The 19,492-nt window shown below is 51.6% G+C and overlaps 1 protein-coding gene across 1 annotated transcript in view; it reads right to left on the reverse strand.

Annotated features, from left to right (window-relative positions):
- NOC2L (NOC2 like nucleolar associated transcriptional repressor) overlaps window positions 1-19,395 on the reverse strand; it is an 83,720-nt gene extending 64,325 nt beyond the window's left edge. The window contains exons 1-10 of the mRNA XM_054009062.1: window positions 19,314-19,395; window positions 17,496-17,675; window positions 14,531-14,708; window positions 13,484-13,591; window positions 10,919-11,039; window positions 9,704-9,794; window positions 7,776-7,854; window positions 5,400-5,510; window positions 3,718-3,831; window positions 2,616-2,804 (exon numbers count right to left, since the gene is read on the reverse strand). Coding sequence (XP_053865037.1) covers window positions 2,616-2,804; window positions 3,718-3,831; window positions 5,400-5,510; window positions 7,776-7,854; window positions 9,704-9,794; window positions 10,919-11,039; window positions 13,484-13,591; window positions 14,531-14,708; window positions 17,496-17,675; window positions 19,314-19,333 — 1,191 coding nt within the window. The 5' untranslated portion in view covers window positions 19,334-19,395. The remainder of the gene's footprint in view (window positions 1-2,615; window positions 2,805-3,717; window positions 3,832-5,399; window positions 5,511-7,775; window positions 7,855-9,703; window positions 9,795-10,918; window positions 11,040-13,483; window positions 13,592-14,530; window positions 14,709-17,495; window positions 17,676-19,313) is intronic.
- Window positions 19,396-19,492: the final 97 nt, after the last annotated feature.

The following is a 19,492-nucleotide window of genomic DNA, read 5'->3' on the forward strand; positions in this document are numbered from 1 at the left end:
GGACACCACAATAGCGGGTTCCTCTTACAGAGCCGAGAGAACACAGAAAAGCAGGGCCCAGGGCGAGCTTTCAGCTTTATTTCTAGGTCCAGCCTGCATGTCACCCAAGTGCCGCCTTCCTAGTTACCAGACAGAACAACGCATGAGGCCCCTTGGCTAATTAATACATGCAGTGCCGCTGCAGTCCCAGGTCACCCAGCCTGGCTCAGCCAGCCCAGGTGGAACTGCAAAGACCAGCCCAAGCCTCTGGCCAAGAGTCAGGTGTTTTTCCTAGTTTCAAAATAAACTTGGGAAGTGTCTCCCCTCCCTGCCTGGTTCTGAGCAGCCTGGAACACCAGAGAAAATAAAAACCCTCCGTGAAAGAGCTATTCCCAGCCGGTATTTCCCACCCAGCCAGAAGCACCAGAGAAAGTCCAAGCGGAAACCAGTTCTCTGGGGACTTCTCAACCAGAGGCTGCAGACCCAAGAAGCTCAGAGTTCGGGAAAAAATCCACAGCTGCTCCTAGTGAGGGGTCTTTGGCTCCAAATTCCTCTCACCACATGAGCTTCTTTTATTTGCTGGCTAACGGGGACAAACTCCGATGACTACGGCTCATCTCCTCTTACGTGTGCTTGAGCAGGGTGTGCATGGAGTGGACAGTGGACTGCCTGCTTGTAGCATTCCTGAATTACACACATAAGCCCAGCACCTTGTGGTAGGGCTTAGGTAACCATTCCCCCCTTCGGTCGGGTCGCACTCCCGTCCATGCGGCAAGGCCAGCCGATGACTTCTGGAAGCGCCCGGTGTTCATTTCACACTAATTGACTTGTTGTTGGGATTTGGGCATACCGGTCGTGCCGCTGTAATTTAATCTCGCCCTCTGTCCCCGCTTTCAAACCCCTACTGGGAAACCAACCGGATTTGGGGACTGTCTGGTCCAGGGCTGAAGGTGTAGGAAGCCAATACAATCCAATTAGGGGCATATGCACAGCCCAGACTTTGCTTATCTCGGCTGGGCTTATCCCTATGTCTGAGCATCTAGGAGATTTAATGGTAACCAATCCTGCATTGCACAGGAGCAATCGAACCACTAATCCACAAGGGTTTGTTTTCTCAAACCTGGGTAAGGACCGGATTCGCAACCTGACAGCATAGGCAAGTCAGACTGGACATGGCCCAAATCAGGCCTGCTTCAGAGCGACTTAGCTGCTTGCCTCAATGAAATTACAGAAATGGCCTGGGCAGGTGACACAGGCTGATGGGGAGACGCGCCAGGCAGACACCGCAGTTGGAAAGAGCCACAAATAATCGGTGGTTTATAATCTTCTTTGCTCTGGGTTTTGCTAAGCACCTGAAACGTTAATTTCACATACAAGGGAGGGTGAAGGGCAGTGATGCCCAGGGTGAGAGACAGAGAACATCTGCCAGGATCTACATAGCTTGGGAAGAGGGAACTCCCTTGCCAGTATTTGCTCTCCACCTCCTTGCTAAAAAACCCAAACAGCGACACAAACGAACACATTTATCCTCCCATGAGCAGCTGGCAGAACTCTGGGTCCCTTTTCCTCTGGCAGAACAGCCACCAGCTGGCTCCTTAGCGCATCACGAAACAGGCTGGTTCCTTTTTGACTTGTCTGCCTGCTTCGTGGAACGAGTTCCTACCGAGCCCAATGCTACCAAAATCCCACTGGCACTAACTTCCCCTGAATTCTCCAAGAATGTCCCCCACGTGCCAGCTGACTTCCTCCATGTACTCCAGTGGGGTTCCCAACATGCACCAGTCAGCGCTCTCCCAGGGGTGCTGGAATAATTTGTATAGTGGGGGTGCTGAGAGCCATTGCATCAAACTGTAAATCTTGTATATAATGGCAATCATTTCAAGCCAGGGTTCCAGCACCTATGGGCTCTCCCAGACACAGCATCAGAGGCTCCAGGGAAGGCATTTCCTGGGAGTGACACCAGATCATGAAGTAAATCATCCACCCACCCCCCAAGAACTCCAAGCTTCCCCAGTCCCGGTAGGGAGTCTCTGTCAGAGAAAGGATCGAAATCCTGTCTCCATTTACACAATGCTGTTCAACCCCAAAGAGACTGAAGCACTTTGCAAAACACACGCGGGCAAGTCACATCTCCCACCACTGGGCTGGAGCAGGCTAGGCAGGTGCACAACTTCCCAGCAGTTTGGAGTGGGGTGTACTGAGAGGGAAGAGGTAATTAGCCAAGGATGCTGGGGCAAACTCCTACTCAGAAATCTTTAAAGGTCTATGCTGAGCAGACTGACCCTGGTTTTACAGGTCTCATCTACACAGCCTCCCACCCCCTTCCCAGCGCCGGGCCTGGAGCACGGCTTGCCTAAAGAGACGAGATGCCCTTGCTCAGGGTCCAGCTTAAGGCTCCAGGGTGAACAGGCATTTCAGCCACAATGCTCCACCAGGGCAATCCGCTCCCTTCACTGACCGCGTCTCCCAACTGTTGCGACCAGCGGCACTGAAGCAGGGACCGGGATTTTTTTCCCTGTTTCACCATGCACAAGGTCACATCAATCTGAGTTAAAGCCGACATCGGGGGTACGTAACGGGAGCTTGCAAAACTCCCCGCATGGACTTCGTTCCCCAAGCTGGGGTTTGGAACCTACCTTCTTCTTCAGGGTCATGGCGCTGCGCAGATGAATGGCGAGCTGGCGGATGTAGATGAAAGCGTGCTGGTAGGACACCTGCGTATCCAGGGCGTACATCTCCGTCAGGGTGCGCTGCATGAAGTTGATCATAGGGAGGACGTTGGGGGAGGTGAACCTGGAGTTCTTCACATAGGAGATGTACATTTGCTGCAGGAAAAGGCAAGGCACGAACCGAGGAGTCAGAATGAAAATCCGGGCAGGGAAGGAGCGCCCTCCAACAACCCTCAGCCAAAACCTCGGCACCGCCTGGCTTCCGGCACATCCGTGCTCAAGACAGGGGCAAGCCTGAGTGCTGTGGCGACTGAAGCCCTCTGCTTAGCCGCGCCATAGGCAGAGCAAACCTCCTCATGGTGCCCCTGCCAGCGAGTCTCATGCCTGACCCGTTCAGGTGAGAGGGGAGCTCACACTGGGGTCTCCCCGGCACAAACGGACAATGCCAGCTGTGGGGATGCTTTGTGTGACACGGACGTTTGGCTGAAACCAAACTCTCTTCGCTCAAAAACAACAAGGAGTCTGGTGGCACCTTAAAGACTATCTGTTAGTCTTTAAGGTGCCACCAGACTCCTTGTTGCTTTTGTAGATACAGACTAACACGGCTACCCCCGGATACTCTCTTCGCTCAGCTGGTCGATGGCCTTGTGACCTTCAGACACAGCTGCCGGGGGCGTAGTGTGTTTTCCGGCTGCAGGTAGCCGCACATGTCACCCGCAGTCTCTGCTCGGCATCTACATTGCTGCCCGTGCCCTAGGACACTTGCATGCCTGTGCGTCTACATGCCCTTGGAGTCAGAGCAGCAGCATAGCGCCAGCACACACAGGTAGATCACATGGCCTAGCAGACGTTGCACTGGGCTGGGACTTAGGAGACCTGCGCCTACTCTCAGCTCTGCCACTGGCCTGCTGGGTGACCTTGGGCAACTCACTTTACCGCCCAGTGCCTCAGTTTCCCATTTGCAAAATGGAGAAAATGCATCTGGCCCCCTTTGCAAAGCAGACCGAGCTCTGCAGATGTTAACAGCTAGGTATTACTGTTATATTATCAGAGCGCACCCTGCCATTACCTTGAGCACAGGGTTCAGGTACAGCTCCTTTTTATGGCGGCAGATCTTGTTGAGTACCAGGAAGGCCAGCACTCTCACGGTTTCTTCGCCCGTGCTCCACAGATGGATGGCTTGCTAAAGAGGAAAGGAAGGAGAGAGGCCCGGGTGAGCAAAAGGACAGGATCCCATCCCATCAACAGAGAGGCCAGAGCTTCCCCGGACCTTTCGTTTCGGAGAGACAGAGGGGAAGGGCAGGTTGTGCGGCAGTCAGGAGCTCTGCACTGGTGGCCATCCCATCCCCACAGCCTGGCCGTAAGCCACCTCCATGTTACGCGCCAAGATCAACGTTGTCAAACGCACCTGTCCGCGAATGTGCTCAGCACCACTGACAGTCAGGCCACTCAGACGTGGGGGCCTATACGTGGACTTCAACGTCTAGATTTAGGCACCTACGTTTGAAGTTTGACTCAACTTCCCCCCAGGCGTTTCCTGACCAAACTAGGAGCCTCTCTTCTAGCTACAAGCAGCTCTCTGTGTCGCACAGCACTCTGCCAACCCCGTGTCATGTTACTTTACACAGAGCACACCCAATATTCAAGCCAGAGCCAACCCGACTCTGGTTCCTGGAAAGCAAATGCTCTCCGAACACTTCTCAATCCCCTCCCTGGTCTTACAGAACACAGTACAGAGGCTTACGAGACAGGATTTTGCTGTACCACCTCAGATCACTGGCTTATCAAGGTCCAGTACTGAGGTGCAGGAGATGGCTAAGGGCACTGGACCGGAACACAAGAGACCTGGACTCAATTCCTGCCGTTGCCACAGACTCCCTGTGGGATGTGGGGCAAGTCATTTAATCTTAGGAGCTGTGCTCCCCATCTGTCAAATGGAAATGATCTAGTTTAGTTTGATTGCCAGCTCTTTGGGGTAGGGATTCTCTCTTATTAAGCAGCCGGTACATGGGATCATGGCTGAGGTCTCCAGAACACACACAATTGTAAGTATCCCGACTCTCACAGCAGCTCAGAGAGGCAAAAAAAATCCCCTACAGAACCTGATCAATTGTGCAGAACAGAAAATTCCTCCCTGACAGTGCTAGTGAGAGGCCGTGAAACAAGCAATTTAAATTACCCTTATCTCAGCATGCAGCACCACAAACATCACCGGCCATACATGTCTCCAGCTCGGCTCGCCTGCCGCACTGTCACACCTCTCTGATTTAACGCTCCCGTTGCCCTCTTGCCCACACGCCACTCCTCCTCCCGCTTTGTCTCTCTCACACGCTCAGCGGTTGTGACTAAGTCACTGCACAAATATTCCACCCCCGATCCTCCAGAGGAAAACGCTATCACACATACACAGACACCAATTACTCTCGAGGCGATTAGGAAAACAGCTTCGCTGTAACATCGCCACGTCTCTCCGGAACGGGTACCGCTCCCGCATGACGTGCCGTGGGGATTCATGGCCACGTGCAGGCGGATCCAAGCCCCCGCTGAACTCGGCGGAAGGGTGATGGCTGGCACCCAACGATGATAAATGGAGGCCTGGGTGCTTAACGGAAGAACAGCCCAGGAAAGCAACAGGGAACTGAGCTCAGGGCCCCAGACAGGGTATCCAACCCCAAATATCCAATACCACGTGGGGTGCACACAAAGGTCTCGCTTCTCACTAAATTAAGTTTCCATTATTCTGCGCCTTACCTTGAGCAGCATGCGGCACTGCTTTGGGAACGACAAGAAATAAGGGACTATGGCGTTGACGTGGTGAAGCACAGCGGCTCCGACAGACGCTTCCGTTAAACAAGACAGGAGCTACAAGGGGGAGGCAAAAGGAGATGGCGGTCAGACCCTTGGTTCCCACCCAACTCCTTCCGTTCCCATTAGCTCCAAACATTTCCTGGGGGCCAGGTGTGGAGCAGCCTAACCCGCACTCCGGGGTTCGGGCTACAATAAGCCAAGCCCAAAAGAACTTCGGAGCGAATCCAGGAGCCGGGCCAGCAGAGTGGGAAATTCGCTGCTTCGAGGGACCTGGCTACCAGGGTCTCGCCACACTTGGCTAGCGAGCCTTAGGGAAGGCAAGACGCTATCTCCGATGGGGGGCAGAGGGTTTGGCCAGGAGCACTGCTGAGAATGCCTTTGCCTACACGAGGCTGAGAACAGCCAACGTGGCCCCTGGGCTGGCTGGGCCGTGGTGGTGGCAGCAATCCAGTGATTTACAGGCTTTCCCCAGCAGTCCTCTGGCAGAGAGCAGAGGCACTAGCACAAGGGTGGGCAAACTTTTTGGCCTGAGGGCCAATGGAGATTGTATGGCGGGCCATAAATGCGCACGAAATTGGAGGTAGGGGGTGTAGGAGGGGGTGAGGGCTCTGGCTAGGGGTGCGGGCTCTGGGTTGGGGCCAGAAGTGAGAAGTTCAGGGGGCGGGAGGGGGCGGGGATGTGTGTGTGAGGGCTCTGGGGTGGGGCTGGGGATGAGGGTATTGGGGTGCAAGAGGGGGCTCTGGGCTGGGATCTAAGGGTTCGGAGGGCGGGGGGGGGGGGGGGAAATCAGGGCTGTGGCAGGGGATTGGGGCACCGCAGGGGGGAGAGCCCTCAGGGGTGCAGGCTCCAGGCGGCGCTTACCACAAGCAGCTCCAGGAAGCATGTCCCCCCTCCAGCTTCGAGGCGCAGCCAGACGGCTCTGCGTGCTGCCCCGTCCGCAGCTGCCACCCATGCATCTCCCATTAGCCAGGAACCGCAGCCAATGGGAGCTGCAGGGGCGGCACCTATGAATGGGGCAGCACGCAGAGCAACCTGGCCACACCTGCACATAGGAGCCGGAGGGAGGTCCTGCCGGCTGCTTCCTGGGAGCTGCGCGGAGTGGGGCAAGCCTCCAACCCCGCTCCCCAGCTGGAGCGCCGGAGAGGGGCAAACACCCGACCCCGCTCCCCAGCAGGAGCTGAGGGCCAGATTAAATGGTCTGATGGGCTGGATGTGGCCCACGGGCCGTAGTTTGCCCACCCCTGAGCTAGACCATCCCCGACAGGTGTTTGTCTAACCTGTTCTTAAAACCCTCCAATGACGGCGATCCCACACCCTTCCTAAACTCCCTAATGTCCAACCTAAACTGCCCTTGCTGCAACGTAAGCCCATTGCTTCTTGTCCTATAAGCGTGAAACATCTTAATAATAATAATAACAATGCCTAGCTTTTATCAAGAGCTTTTAATTGTTAGCTCTCTAAGGGAGGAAAGTATAATTATCCCCATTTTACAGATGCCTTTTTCTGTTCTATTGCAATCCTTAGTTAATCGAGTAAAAGGCTTTGCTGCTCAGGAATGCTTTTCTGCTGAATCATTTTGCCGGCTGATGCCCTGGAAGGGTGTCAGCACTTTCACTTTGTTTACCTGCTTTCCCTTCCCTCCAAACCCCCACACTGCCTTGGAGACTGAACAATTTATGCCGTCTAGTTGTGTTTTGTTGTTGTTTTTTTAAAAAGTCCAATTCTCTCTCATTGGGGGTACACAATGAAACAGTCTGTTGGCTTCCCTAAGTCTTCCCCAAAAATCTTGATCTAGGAGGAGAGGAACCCAGCTTTATAAACACACGTGGACCATCCCTGGAAAACTGGACACCAGCAACTCAGCACGGGTGGGATCTTCTAATAAAGTTGAGCCGAATTATAGTTGGTGAGGTTGGGATATGGCGCCTGAGAAACATAACCTTGTTGCAGGTTTCACTGTAGGAAAGGGAGCATCGATTATGAAGCCAACAAAAGAGTGGTGCTAGGGTGCAGGAGCAGACCTAGCACCTGAAACGACTTTAACCTGACGAGATTTTGAGTTGAGCCGACAGCAGGCGTGACCGTAAAACTGCGAGAACTGCCTCCCCAAGGAAGCTAAGTTTGTGAAATCAGAGCAATTAATGCCACTAACACAGTCAACTGGCTTGTTTGTGTTTGCTTAGGTGTCACCTTTAAAGGGACAGTTAGCTAGAAGCAAGCAGTGCATCTCCCTTGATCCTAGCCACACGACAATACAAACCTGCTTCCCAACAGAAACCCAGCGGTGCCCAGGACAACAGACACGCTGCAGGTCTTTACCTGGATGGTGCAGCTCAGGTACACCTTGACGTCCAGCCTCAGCTTGCCCCAGAGTGGGCTGGTAGAGGGCAGCACCATCCTAGGAATGAGCAGGGAGAGAACACAGGCTGAGTGGGAGTCGCGTTTAGTTTAGAGCTAAAAGTGACAATGAATCATTACACTACGGAAACTCCCAGGAAACCAGCATCTTCCACGCGGCGAGGCGACGGGGGCGTAAAAGCGTTACAATCTCATTATAAAAGGAGTAAGGCTTTGTCATCCAAAGGGTGCCCCAGGCCTGCACGACATTACTCCAGGGCACAAGGGGAAGCTCCCCCACATTCCTCTCCATCTGGCTAACAGAACGGATGCTGAAACGGAGTGGGGGCGTCTGGCAGTCAGCCCCATTTACCTTCTGTTCAGGCACCCTGGGGCCATGGCTTAAAAATAGGACTGTTTTCTATTGCGAGACGGCTGGAGTTACATGGATTATGACGTACGATTATGGGTGGCCTAGCCGGCGTGGGGAAGAAAGCACAGATCTCACTTGTGCCACTCATGAGCTCACGCCCACATGGACTAATAACTGCAGGGCTGAGTGTTTGCCAGGCAAACCTACCATGGACTTCACATAGAGTTTGCATCAGTAAGGACTGCAAGGAGGAAAGGGGGAACTATTCTCTGCAATCAGCACTATATTGCTATCTCAGAGCAACAGCACAAGGAATTGAGACTTATGCTTCGCCACCAATGCCAACAGTAAACTCGGAGTTGACCTCAACCCCCATCCCGTCCCTAACCAGGCCAAACAGGGACATTAACAATAATTGCATTAAAACCTACCTAGGATGCTTAAGCACTTTTCACACTTACACAGGCATTACTCTATCCGCTGTGCAAGTGCGACCACCTTTGGGGTGGAACACTCCTGCTACATAACACTGCATAAGATTGTAGGGCCAAAAGAGAAGAAAAAAAACCGTATGCAGCTGAAACCACAGAGAAGATTCTGGTAAATGAAGAACACAGATATCCCAGGTGGAACATGGCCAAGATAGAGGGACTAACACATCTTGCAGAGAGTGCTTGGAGATCTTTTAACAGGTGGTCAGAGCTTTACTTCCAGCACCACTGTGCTTACCAATCATCCTGGCCCAGGGTGGACTCAGAGCTAAGAATGGTACCTACCAAGCCTCCCACAGCCCTGGATGACCCTTGGAGGTCACCCCTCCAAGTACTGCTCCAGCCCAATCCTGTTTATCTTGGATCAATACACGATCCCAGACCAAGGCAGTCTGGCAGCCAACCAGAATTCCAGCAAACAAAACTGGGCCCATGAGTCAGAAATTCCCATCTCTAATGAAGGCTCTAGTCAGATCAGATGACAGCATGGAGGAATGCAACACAGAGCTGCTGGACTGATGCCTACATTTAGGAACAAGGGATTAATTGTACCCTAACTAGCCCAGCTGCGCGTTGCTGTTCCCCATTCCACCCACGATCTAACGCTGACCAGGTCAAACCTGGAAGCTCCTGCTCTCAACCCACCATGATCTGGGGCCTAGCACACCCGCAGCAGTAAACATTGAAAGCAGAAGGGTGAATCGTTATCAAGTCACATCTCAAGGGCAAGCAGGTCAGTCACAAACCATTTTTCCCTTCACCCCAAATAAAACGTCACATCCTTCAGAATTCCCCAGTGCAGGAGGAAAAGGGTCACGCTGGACGCCTCCTGCACTGGGGAATTCAGAAGGATCGAGGCTCAAGGATAAGAAGCCCATAGGCATGGACAAACGGTTTTTCCACTACACAGGAAGAGCTGCATCTCTGCTAATTCTTCCACCTGCAAGAGCTGCATCTCTGCCAATTCTTCCACCTGCATACCCAGGCCTCAGTGCTGGGAAAGGCCCAGATGACACTTATCTGCAGTGCAATTGCCTTGAACTTACTTTGATTTGTCTTTCAGCATCTTCACCTGAAGCAGTTTCTGCAGGCAGCCAAAGAGATCCCGAATGCAGAAGGACACCAGGGCATTGAACACTGAACCAAAAAAGAACACGTCAGTAAAATACTTACGACTGGTTTCCTATTCACTTCCCGGTACCCTTGCTAACCTGACACAGAACTCTCACCAATGAACTCAGAACAGGACCTAGGCTAGACAGGTTTGGGGTCTTTCACAGGTTGGCACATATCAGTCTCCTCTCACTCTCTCTACCCACCCCCACTCAGCAATTCCTTCCTGAAGAGTAAGATTCCTTAGAGTGCAAGCTCTTTGGACAGGGACCCCCGTGCGCATGAGGTCCCTCTCTTGGTACAGCGTCTAGTGCACTGGGGCCCTGGTCCATGATTGGAGCTGCTAGGCACTACTGCAATACAAAGAATAATAAGAGGCAAGAAACCAGGAATTACGTGTTTTGGGGGTTGTTTTTTTTAAAGCAACGTCATCGGACAGCACCTCGTTGCTACGTAGTTTACTGAATTAGAAAACAAAAGTGTGTCTGGGAGGGAAGCCACATTGAGCGGCTGCAGTGTTCCACATGGGCACTACGGAGATGAGAGACGACATCCTCAATCGCTTCTGAAATGCAGCAACGATCCAGGGCTGATTCTAAGCAGGGTGCATTAAGAAGCTTTTCCAGCAGCCACATTTCTCAAAAAAACGTATGCAGCAACTACATTTCCAGGGGACGGATGCACGTGAGTTGGGACAATGCTTTCATACTTCAAATAAAGAAATATTAATGCTGGAAGGGCAGAATCGCGGTTGACTCTAAGTCACAATTTTAGGTGGGACACGGTCATCACCATAGCAGCAAATGGGGCTGTGAGATAAGGCTACTTTTGCCGACACCCCTCAGTGCTGTATCAGGTCTGCTGGAACAGTATTAGTTGAAATCCTGCTGCTTCAGGACCCCCTTCCAGAACGGGCACTATACAAGGCGGCATAGATCCTGTCTCATCTGGAGGAGTTATGCAGTTAAACTGAAAGCCACGAGATATGCATGGAACTAGGATGAAGATCATTTTCATTTCCACTGATTTTATTTTCTCATTTTCTCCTGACCGGCCTTGAATTGGCACCCACCTCCTCACCAGGCCCTTATCCCATGCCACCTGCCCCTTTCGAAACAAGTCTAGACAGCCTGGACAAAAGCTCTCACCGGCACTGTCAGTGACTTTGAATTTGCTGGGGTCGGCCCCACCGTCATCTCCTTTGGTAGTTGCCACAGATGCTTTAAAGGCCTGAGTGATCTCATGGAAGAGCCTGGGTGTTAATTGCTTCTGGGAGAGAGGAATAAAGAAATGTTAGCAATAAAGGGAGGGGAGAATGGAGGCAGCTATATTCCTTCATTAATAATCATCCCTCATTATGCGCTTTTCATCGATAGATCTCAAAGTGCTTCACAGAAGCAGGGAAGAATGAGTATCCCCTTTATACAGCTGGGGAGACTGAGGCACCGGGGGGCAAGGGGGGAATGACTTGCCACATTACATAGTATTCTAAATGCTATTATAAAAATCTGCAGGACATGCAAGAGGCAGAGTACATAGGAGGAAACCTGGGGAGTCAAGAACAGAGGTGCGACTTCACTCGCTCTGTGACCTCATGTGAAACCCTGGAGTCTCGTTGGCCTCTTAACACAGCCCGCAAACTGAAGCTGAGAACCCCTGGTCAAGCCCGTAACCGTGCAGGCTTCAGTGTCACACCTATACAAGCCAGATGCCTCATCTGCACGTTACACGGTTGGCAGAACAGTCTTGCTCAGCGTGATCATTTGATCATGCTGTTCTGTGTACAGTTTTCTGGGTGAAAAGATGCTACTGAGGTGGACCAGCACCAAATTTGATCTCTCCCACACCTGACACACACAGCTTTACCCTGGAGATACACCCCTAACCACAGGAGACCATCAGCCTCTCTAGAACATGGGCTCCAACAGCCCTTCAGCCACAGATTCTAGACCAGATGATCCAAAAACCGAGTAGATTGGGACTCCAGATTTCTGGGAATTACAGCCACAACCTGGGGGAGGAAAACTATCAAGGGGGGTCTTTATACTACTCAGAAGACGCTCAGAGACAGAGAGAAGCCTGTCCCCAAAGCATACAATCAACGGGACTCTGTGGGTATGTCTACACACTGCAGCTAGGAGCAAGCCTCCGAGCCCAGGAACAGACACACGCTAGCTCAGCTCAAGCCAGCATGCTAAATATAGCAGTGTGGACACAGCGGCACAGGCAGCATGGGCTAGCCACTCGGGCACAGACCCAGGGGATTGGGCCGGCTGAACCTCCGGGGGCTAGCCCATGCTGCAACGTCCACACATGCAAGTCAAGTCACTCACGTACATCAGCGCATGCGGGATTGGGCCCTAAATTAAGAGGACTGTGACAGGGCAGCTGCCCCTCACTGGCTGGCAAAGGGTTAACAGCAGCCCTTGGAGTGACTGTGCAGAACCCAGCCAACCAGAGGACGGCTTAGAAGCAGCCAATCAGGGCCAGGCAGGGCCCTATAAGAAGGGCTGCAGGGCAGAGAGGAGCTCAGTCTCTCCCTGGAGCTTGAGGGAGAAGGACTGGCTGCCTGTAGAGCGGAGTGCCTGGAACAGAGCAGTGCTGGGCAGGGTCAGTGGAGCAAGCAGAGCTCCAGCCTGAGGCCTTGATACAGGGGCCGAGTAGGTGCTGGGGCTATGGGGAAGTGGCCCAGGGAAAGCAGGTAGCGGCAGAGGGGAAGGAGAGGCCGTGAACAGCTGCCAGCCACAGTGTTCCTGGGTTGGGGCCCAGAGTAGCGAGTGGGCCTGGGCCCCCCCATTTTGCCCCACTGGCTGGCCCAAGGGCCAGCCAAAGGACTGCAGTTTGCCCCCGAGCGAGGGGCTGGACTAGGGGCTGCAGTTCGCCACTGCGGCAAGAGGCTGGGCGAAGGACTGCCAGTTCCCCCGGAAGGGGGGAGACAATGGGCTAGGGGCACAGCCAGAGGGCCGTGCCCTGAAGAGGACGCCGCGGGTCCCCACAGACAGCAGAGATAGTAGAGAAGCAGCGACAGAGAGTGAGATACCACCAGAGGAGGGCGCAGAGCTAATTCCTAGAGCAACCAGCAGGAAGCACCACGGTGGTGAGCACAACCCGTTACAGGGACAAACAGGAGATGATGCAGTGGGGTGATAGAAGGGAGCAAATAATACAATCAGGCAGTTACTTAGGGCTCGTCTACATACAATAATTGCCCTGCACTAACTATGCTATGCACTTAAAGCAGTACAACCTCCCTGCCCACCCCATATTGGCATAAAGGTGCCTCAGATTTGTATAACTATTCCCTAGGGGAAGGGGCATAAGCGATACTGGTATAACTGCATCTGCGGGGAGGCTATACCAGTTTAACTATTTCAATAAAACAGGACATCGCTGTACTGTACAAAGCCTGTGTGGACAGCAGGCCTGAGGAGAATACCGTTCGTGCTTTTAACTAGCAGCAACAGGAACCAACCACAGACCAAGAGGCAGCAAGGCAGAGACATTTCACCCACTTCACCCCCCAGCTGGCAGGCCCAGTGCATGGCAGGAGGTGCCTGGGCCATCTCCCTGGTGCCGAGCGTCAATATGTTTTTAAAAGGCAAGGCTGGGGGGAGGCCTTTCAATTGGGCCCAAGCCCTCGGTATTTGCTGATGCACAGATGCAGGCCAGCCCAACCCCCTCCCTCCCACTCCCCCGGCGGGCCCATCTCTCACCTCTGCAGCCTGTTTCCATTGTTCCACCATCTTCAAAGTCACGGTGATAAAGTCGGCTTTCTTCCGCTTGACCGTTTCCTCCTCCTCCTCCTCCTCGTCACTTGCTTCCTACAACGGTCAGAGACACCCCCAGGGTGACACTGGGTTTGCAGATCAGTCTCCGCTTCCCCCACCCACCACAGCCCCTTGAAAGGAAAACCAACCAAGTGGCTAGAGCGGCTGACAGGAGGTCAGGCCACGTCTCTACTATGGGCCGACTGTAGCTGTGACATTGTAAGTCAGTAGCATAGGCACAGACTGCAGTGACAGAAGGGGTGTTTCTGCCACTGTAGGAACACTGCCTCTCCCAGGACCTAGATGCATCTACACCAGGCGTTAGGTGTGAAAAATCCACACCCCCGAGTGCCGTAGCTACGTCACCCTAAGTTAAGTGTAGCCCGGGCCTCGGAGGCACTGGATTCTACTCCTGTCTCTGTCACTAGCAACGCGTACGACTCAGAGACAGTAAAAACAAAGCCCTCTACAATGGCAAACAGTCGTCAACCCCAGAAAGAGCTCACAGCCTTACACAGGCACGTGACATACAGGACAGCAGCTCAAATACCCGAGTGTGTGCAGAAATTTACAGCGCCTAGCACAGTGGGGTCCTGGCCCACAACTAGGGCTCCTAAGAGCTATGGGAATAAAATAATAGATACTAGGAAGAAGGAGGCTGTTTGGAGCGATTTGGGGAGTTTAAGGGTGCTCTGCACATGGGAAATTCTTCCAGTGTGTGGGTGGGAAAGTGCATAAAGCCTAGGGAATGTGGAACTGGCTGCTGGAAATGCTAGATTGTATTATTATTATTTAAATCCACAACTGGTTTCCAAGCCACCAGCCCTAACTGCCTGCAGACCTTTGAGGAGATATTTCCGTCCTGCTCTGTATCATCACACTAGAAGCAAATTCAGCCCTTGCACTGAAACTCGGAAGCAATAGTTATGCCATGAAGATAACCTATTTTAAAGACGCCTAGGATACTCCTCCATCCACCAGGCGAACCAGTACCTCCAGCGTTTCAGGCAGCGTGTGCAGACCCTTCTCCTCCTCATCAGAGCCGTCTGAGTCATCGAAGTTCAGCAGGGAACGGTCGTTTTCTTGCAAAAACTTGTAAAATTCAGGATCTCGTTCCTTCAGCCGCGAGAGTTGGTCTTTGTGCTCGGTTGCCTTTCCTTTCTTCGCTTTCCTGATGGAGGGGGATCAGAAGAATTAAGACCTGGTTATTTATTCAGAGCGGAAAGTAAGTTAGGAGTTGTACAAGCAAACAAATCTAAGCTGTTCATAAAAGCCCTGACTCTAAAATGTATATGCTTAAATGCTGTCATAAATAAGGTTGGCGTTCCTGAATGAGGGCCACAGTGCACAGGATTCTGGGAATCTTTCGTTGCTTGCTTTGGGAGAAAACCCATTGGATTTGGTTAAAATAAGTGGTCATTCACATCTTTTGCTGACATCCTTTGTTCAGGAAGGTGCTTCCAAATTGCACAGGGAAGCAAAAAAAGCTGTCCTTGGAATCTGCAAGGGAACACATCACTTTGGAAACTTGGCAAAGACACGGGCCATAAGATCATATCACCTTATAATACAACCCAGGTGTGATGCTCTGTACCTCGGGGGAGCATCCTACAACCCACAGGTTCATCTTTATAAAATGATGTTGTGGTATCTAATGCAAAGAGTGGTTGTTATAGTGATGTTATAGTAATTGTTACAGTAACGTTACAGGTTATAATTTCATGTATATAGTTATGAAGCTGAAAATGTATCCTCATGGCTTAAAGCAAGCGGAGGCAAAAACTCTCCAAGAACAGAGAGGCAGTTCACACCTCATCAGGGCAGGTATGGGACAAACCCAGCCCAGCCTCACAGGGACAAAGGTCACTGGCCTAGGCAGCAACAAAAGAAGTTGTTAGGCTCTCCAGGGAGTCACCCCTGTTCCTTTGGTCAGTTTGGAACTGCGATGAGGTAATACTCACCTGACTCCTGACTCTGAGGGGGGCGCAAAGCCAAGAGGGAAGAAAGGACATGATAAATGGGAGAGACATTTGCCATGTGAACTCTCTCTCTCCCCTACATCTACAGACACCACACGCTGATCCAAGGGGAGAGCCTGGCCGAAGAGCAACCAGCCAGCCTGTGGTGAGAAGCATCTAAGTTTGTAAGAACATTGAAAGTGCTAAGATTAGCTTAGAATGTGCTTTGCTTCTAGTTCATTTGACCAAATCTGACTTGTTGTACTTTGACTTATAATCACTTAATCTTTATAGTTAATAAATCTGTTTGTTTGTTCTACCTGAAGCAGTGCGTTCGGTTTGAAGTGTGTCAGACTCCCATGGGGATAACAAGCCTGGTACATATCAATTTCTTTGTTAAATTGACGAACTCATAAGCTTGCAGCGTCCAGTGGGCATAACTGGACACTGCAAGACGGAAGTTCCTAGGGTTGTTTCTGGGACCGGAGATATTGGCTAGTGTCATTCGCTTGCAAGTAGCTGGGAGCAGCTGACATGCCAGAGGCTGCGTGTGAACAGCCCAGGAGTGGGGGTTCTCACAGCAGCGCAGGCTAAGGCTGGCTCCCAGAGTCAAGGATTGGAGTGACCTAGCAGATCACCGGTCCAGATAATACCAGAGGGGAACGTCACACCAGGTAAAAACTTTTTTATGTTGTCGTGGGGAAAACCAATTGTGAAATGTGACATTTAAAAACTGCTTAAACAAATAAATTCCAGCAACTTTTCAGTGAAAAGTGAGGACGACGACAATCAGACCTTAGCTAGCTCTAGTTCCACAACACCCCTGACATTCTGCTAATGGAGAGGCAATGTTCTAGGGGGCCAGTGAGAACAGCCAAAAGTCCATGCCAGATTTTCCAACCAAGTTTAAAGGCCCATTAATTTTCTACACATAGTACCAAGCCAGGAAGCCCAGCAACAACAGTTGCTCCCTAATCCAGTTCAGATTTGTAGCATAAACAGGACTTTACTGCATCCCTCAGCCAGTCTACAATCCCGGGACATGTACCCAATTAGAGGATATGCTTAAAACATGGCTAGATACTGTCCACACTTATAGCTAGAACCAACCAATTTAGGAAAATCAGTTCAGGGGTCAAAGATGTTGTCACTGAGCCCCTGGATTCTATTACTGGTGTAGTGTAGACGGACGCAAAGAACGGTGCTTCAGCATGGATTAAACAAAGCTCTGTGTAGATTGGAGCAGAGGGTTTTGGGGCTGAGTGCTTTCGGCTTTGCCACTGGTCTGCTGGGTGACCCTGGGCAAGTCACACCTCTCTGTGCCTCATTGTCCCTATTGTAAGGGTGGGCAAATTAACAACAAGGAGTCTGGTGGCACCTTAAAGACTAACAGATTTATTTGGGCATAAGCTTTCGTGGGTAAAAACCTCACTTCTTCAGATGCATAGAGTGAAAGTTACAGATGCAGGCATTATATACTGACACATGGAGAGAAGGGAGTTACTTTGCAAGTGGAGAACCAGTGTTGACAGGGCCAATTCAATCAGGGTGGACATAGTCCACTCCACAATGCTACTGGCCTCTTCTGTAAAGCACTTTGAATTCAACTGATGAAGAGGGGTATGTAAGAGCTAGGTATTGTTTTCATTTTGTGGACAAAGCACCAGTATCTCAGGCTTTTTTAAGATGAGGTGCTTAGAACTGAAACACTTTTTAAGGTGGGTCAGTGGAGTGGAAGAATCATAGAATACCAGGGTTGGAAGGGACCTCAGGAGGTCATCTAGTCCAACCCACTGCTCAAAGTAGGACCAATTCCCAACTAAATCATCCCAGCCAGAGCTTTGTCAAGCCTGACCTTAAAAACCTCTAAGGAAGGAGATTTCACCACCTCCCTAGGTAACCCATTCCAGTGCTTCACCACCCTCCTAGTGAAAAAGTTTTTCCTAACGCACCTTAAATGACTGTTCACATTTCCCCAATCAACAAGGATCCACACTTACTTTTCTGCAGTTTTAACTTTGAGTGGCTTCTTCTTCTTTCCTCCTGCCTGCCCATTCTGGCTTTGTTTCCCGTTAGCAGGCTCTTCCACAAGCTCTGATGTCTCCTCTTCTGAGTCACCATCAACTTCGGACTCAAATCCGGAAGTTAAAAATTCATCAACACTCAGCTCCGCCAGTTTTCTAGTTCCAGAGGGAGAAGAGAAGCAAGGGAGGAAGAGGAGAGGATTCAGGGTTTTAAATTAAGCTGATTTGATGCTCATATCATACAGCACTCCTGCCCATCCCCACCCCACAACCAAAAAAGAATATGTACTCAGCATAATCCGAAGTATTTACCAGAGAAAAACAGCCATCTCAATAGTTAATGTAATAGCTCAGTATTCCAAATTTTACTCATGAGGTGGGTCCACAGGCTTCACCTGGCCTATTCATAAGGGGTGCAAAATATCTGACCCAAGAAAAGGTCCCTTTAGTCTAGGAGATGTGTGTTTCTGATCAGTAGCAGAGCAGACATTCCCAATAAACCACCTTTTGTTGAAACGACAGTATAGTAAGAACTTCTGACTTTACCTGATCCAGTAGATACAAGGTTACACACAAAACAGTGCTTTACACCCCAGAAATCATTTACAATGTGCAGGAAACTCTTACAACACCAAAGACCACCTGCTTTCTGTTTTGTAGTTCGCCAAAAGCTATTTAATTTAAAGCCTCCCCACGTTTTATTTCAACCAGGAAGAGGAATTATAAGATGAACAGCCTGTTGACTTAATAATGAGTTTATAACAACACACTTTAACAAAAGTTAACTGCGCAAGTCTCTTTTACAGCCCATGCCACATGCTGTTTTGCAAAACATACAGAAATACTCATTAGGGATGAGAAGATAAATATCTTTTTAATTGCTGCTCCCTTTTCAGGGGACATCACCTTTAGAAATTCCGGTTTGAAGAGAGGCGATTGGATAGAAATTTAAACTTCCGACCGCTGTGTTTGTACAGGTCATGGCCCTGATCTGTGACTGGTGCCCCAGGGCCCTATCACAATTACTATTACTATTGCTAATAAACGATGCCAGTATGCAATATTCATAAGCGGTGCCCCCAGCTCCAGGCTCTCAGTGACCCCGACCCAGAAGCAAATAAAACCTGCCATGCGCGTTGCACCTTTCACCCCAAATATCTTACTAGCTGATACAGCTGGATCCCGAGCTGAGCACCCACAAACTGACGGGATGGTCCCCATCCAACGGCGAGTTTTGCAGTTAGGCCCTTAGGGGGCTTCATCCGGCCCCCCAGCTCTGGACACCCCTTCCCTGGCCCAAAGCCTGGCTAGGAACTATAAATGCAAAAATCACTCTTCCCTTCCCCCAACACAGGCCCTTTCCCATACACCCCTCCCCCCAGCCCGCCCTACACAGCCTAAGGGGGCAGCCGGGGGGGGGGGTGTCTCCCTTGTGGGGCACCCCTCCCCCAAGGCCCCCCCAGAGGGGAGTCCCTGGCTATTGCATTGAGCAGACTCCCTTAGGGTTAGAGCAGCTAGAGAGAGAAGTGTCGTCCCCCCCGCCCAGCCAGTGCGGGTGCTAGCCCATGGGGGGGCCTAAGCAGGAATATTTTGGACCCCCCCCCAACACATACTAATCATTAATAGGGCTCCCCCCTCCCCAGCTGCTCGGGGCCCTAAACAACCGCTTGGCTCATGCCCAGCGCTGGCTCTCAGCCCCCCCTCCCCTTACAGCACAGCCAGCGCAAGCTGCAGCCCCCGCGCACGTGCCTGCGACCCCTGGGCCCCGCGCCCCCGCCCGCGCGCCGCACTCACCTCCTGCCTCCAGCCGCCATGGCGCTGCAACGTGCGGCCCGGCGCCCGGCCTCTCCCACAATGCAGCGGCCAAGGGGGAGGATTGATGCCTTGGTTCACGAAGATGAGCGTGCAGAATCGCCACGCGGTAGGGCGGATGTCAACAGCTGCGGTTGCAGGCTCGGCAGATTGTGATTGAG

This window comes from Malaclemys terrapin, chromosome 19 (assembly GCF_027887155.1).
Source record: "Malaclemys terrapin pileata isolate rMalTer1 chromosome 19, rMalTer1.hap1, whole genome shotgun sequence".
Classification (NCBI taxonomy): domain Eukaryota; kingdom Metazoa; phylum Chordata; order Testudines; family Emydidae; genus Malaclemys; species Malaclemys terrapin.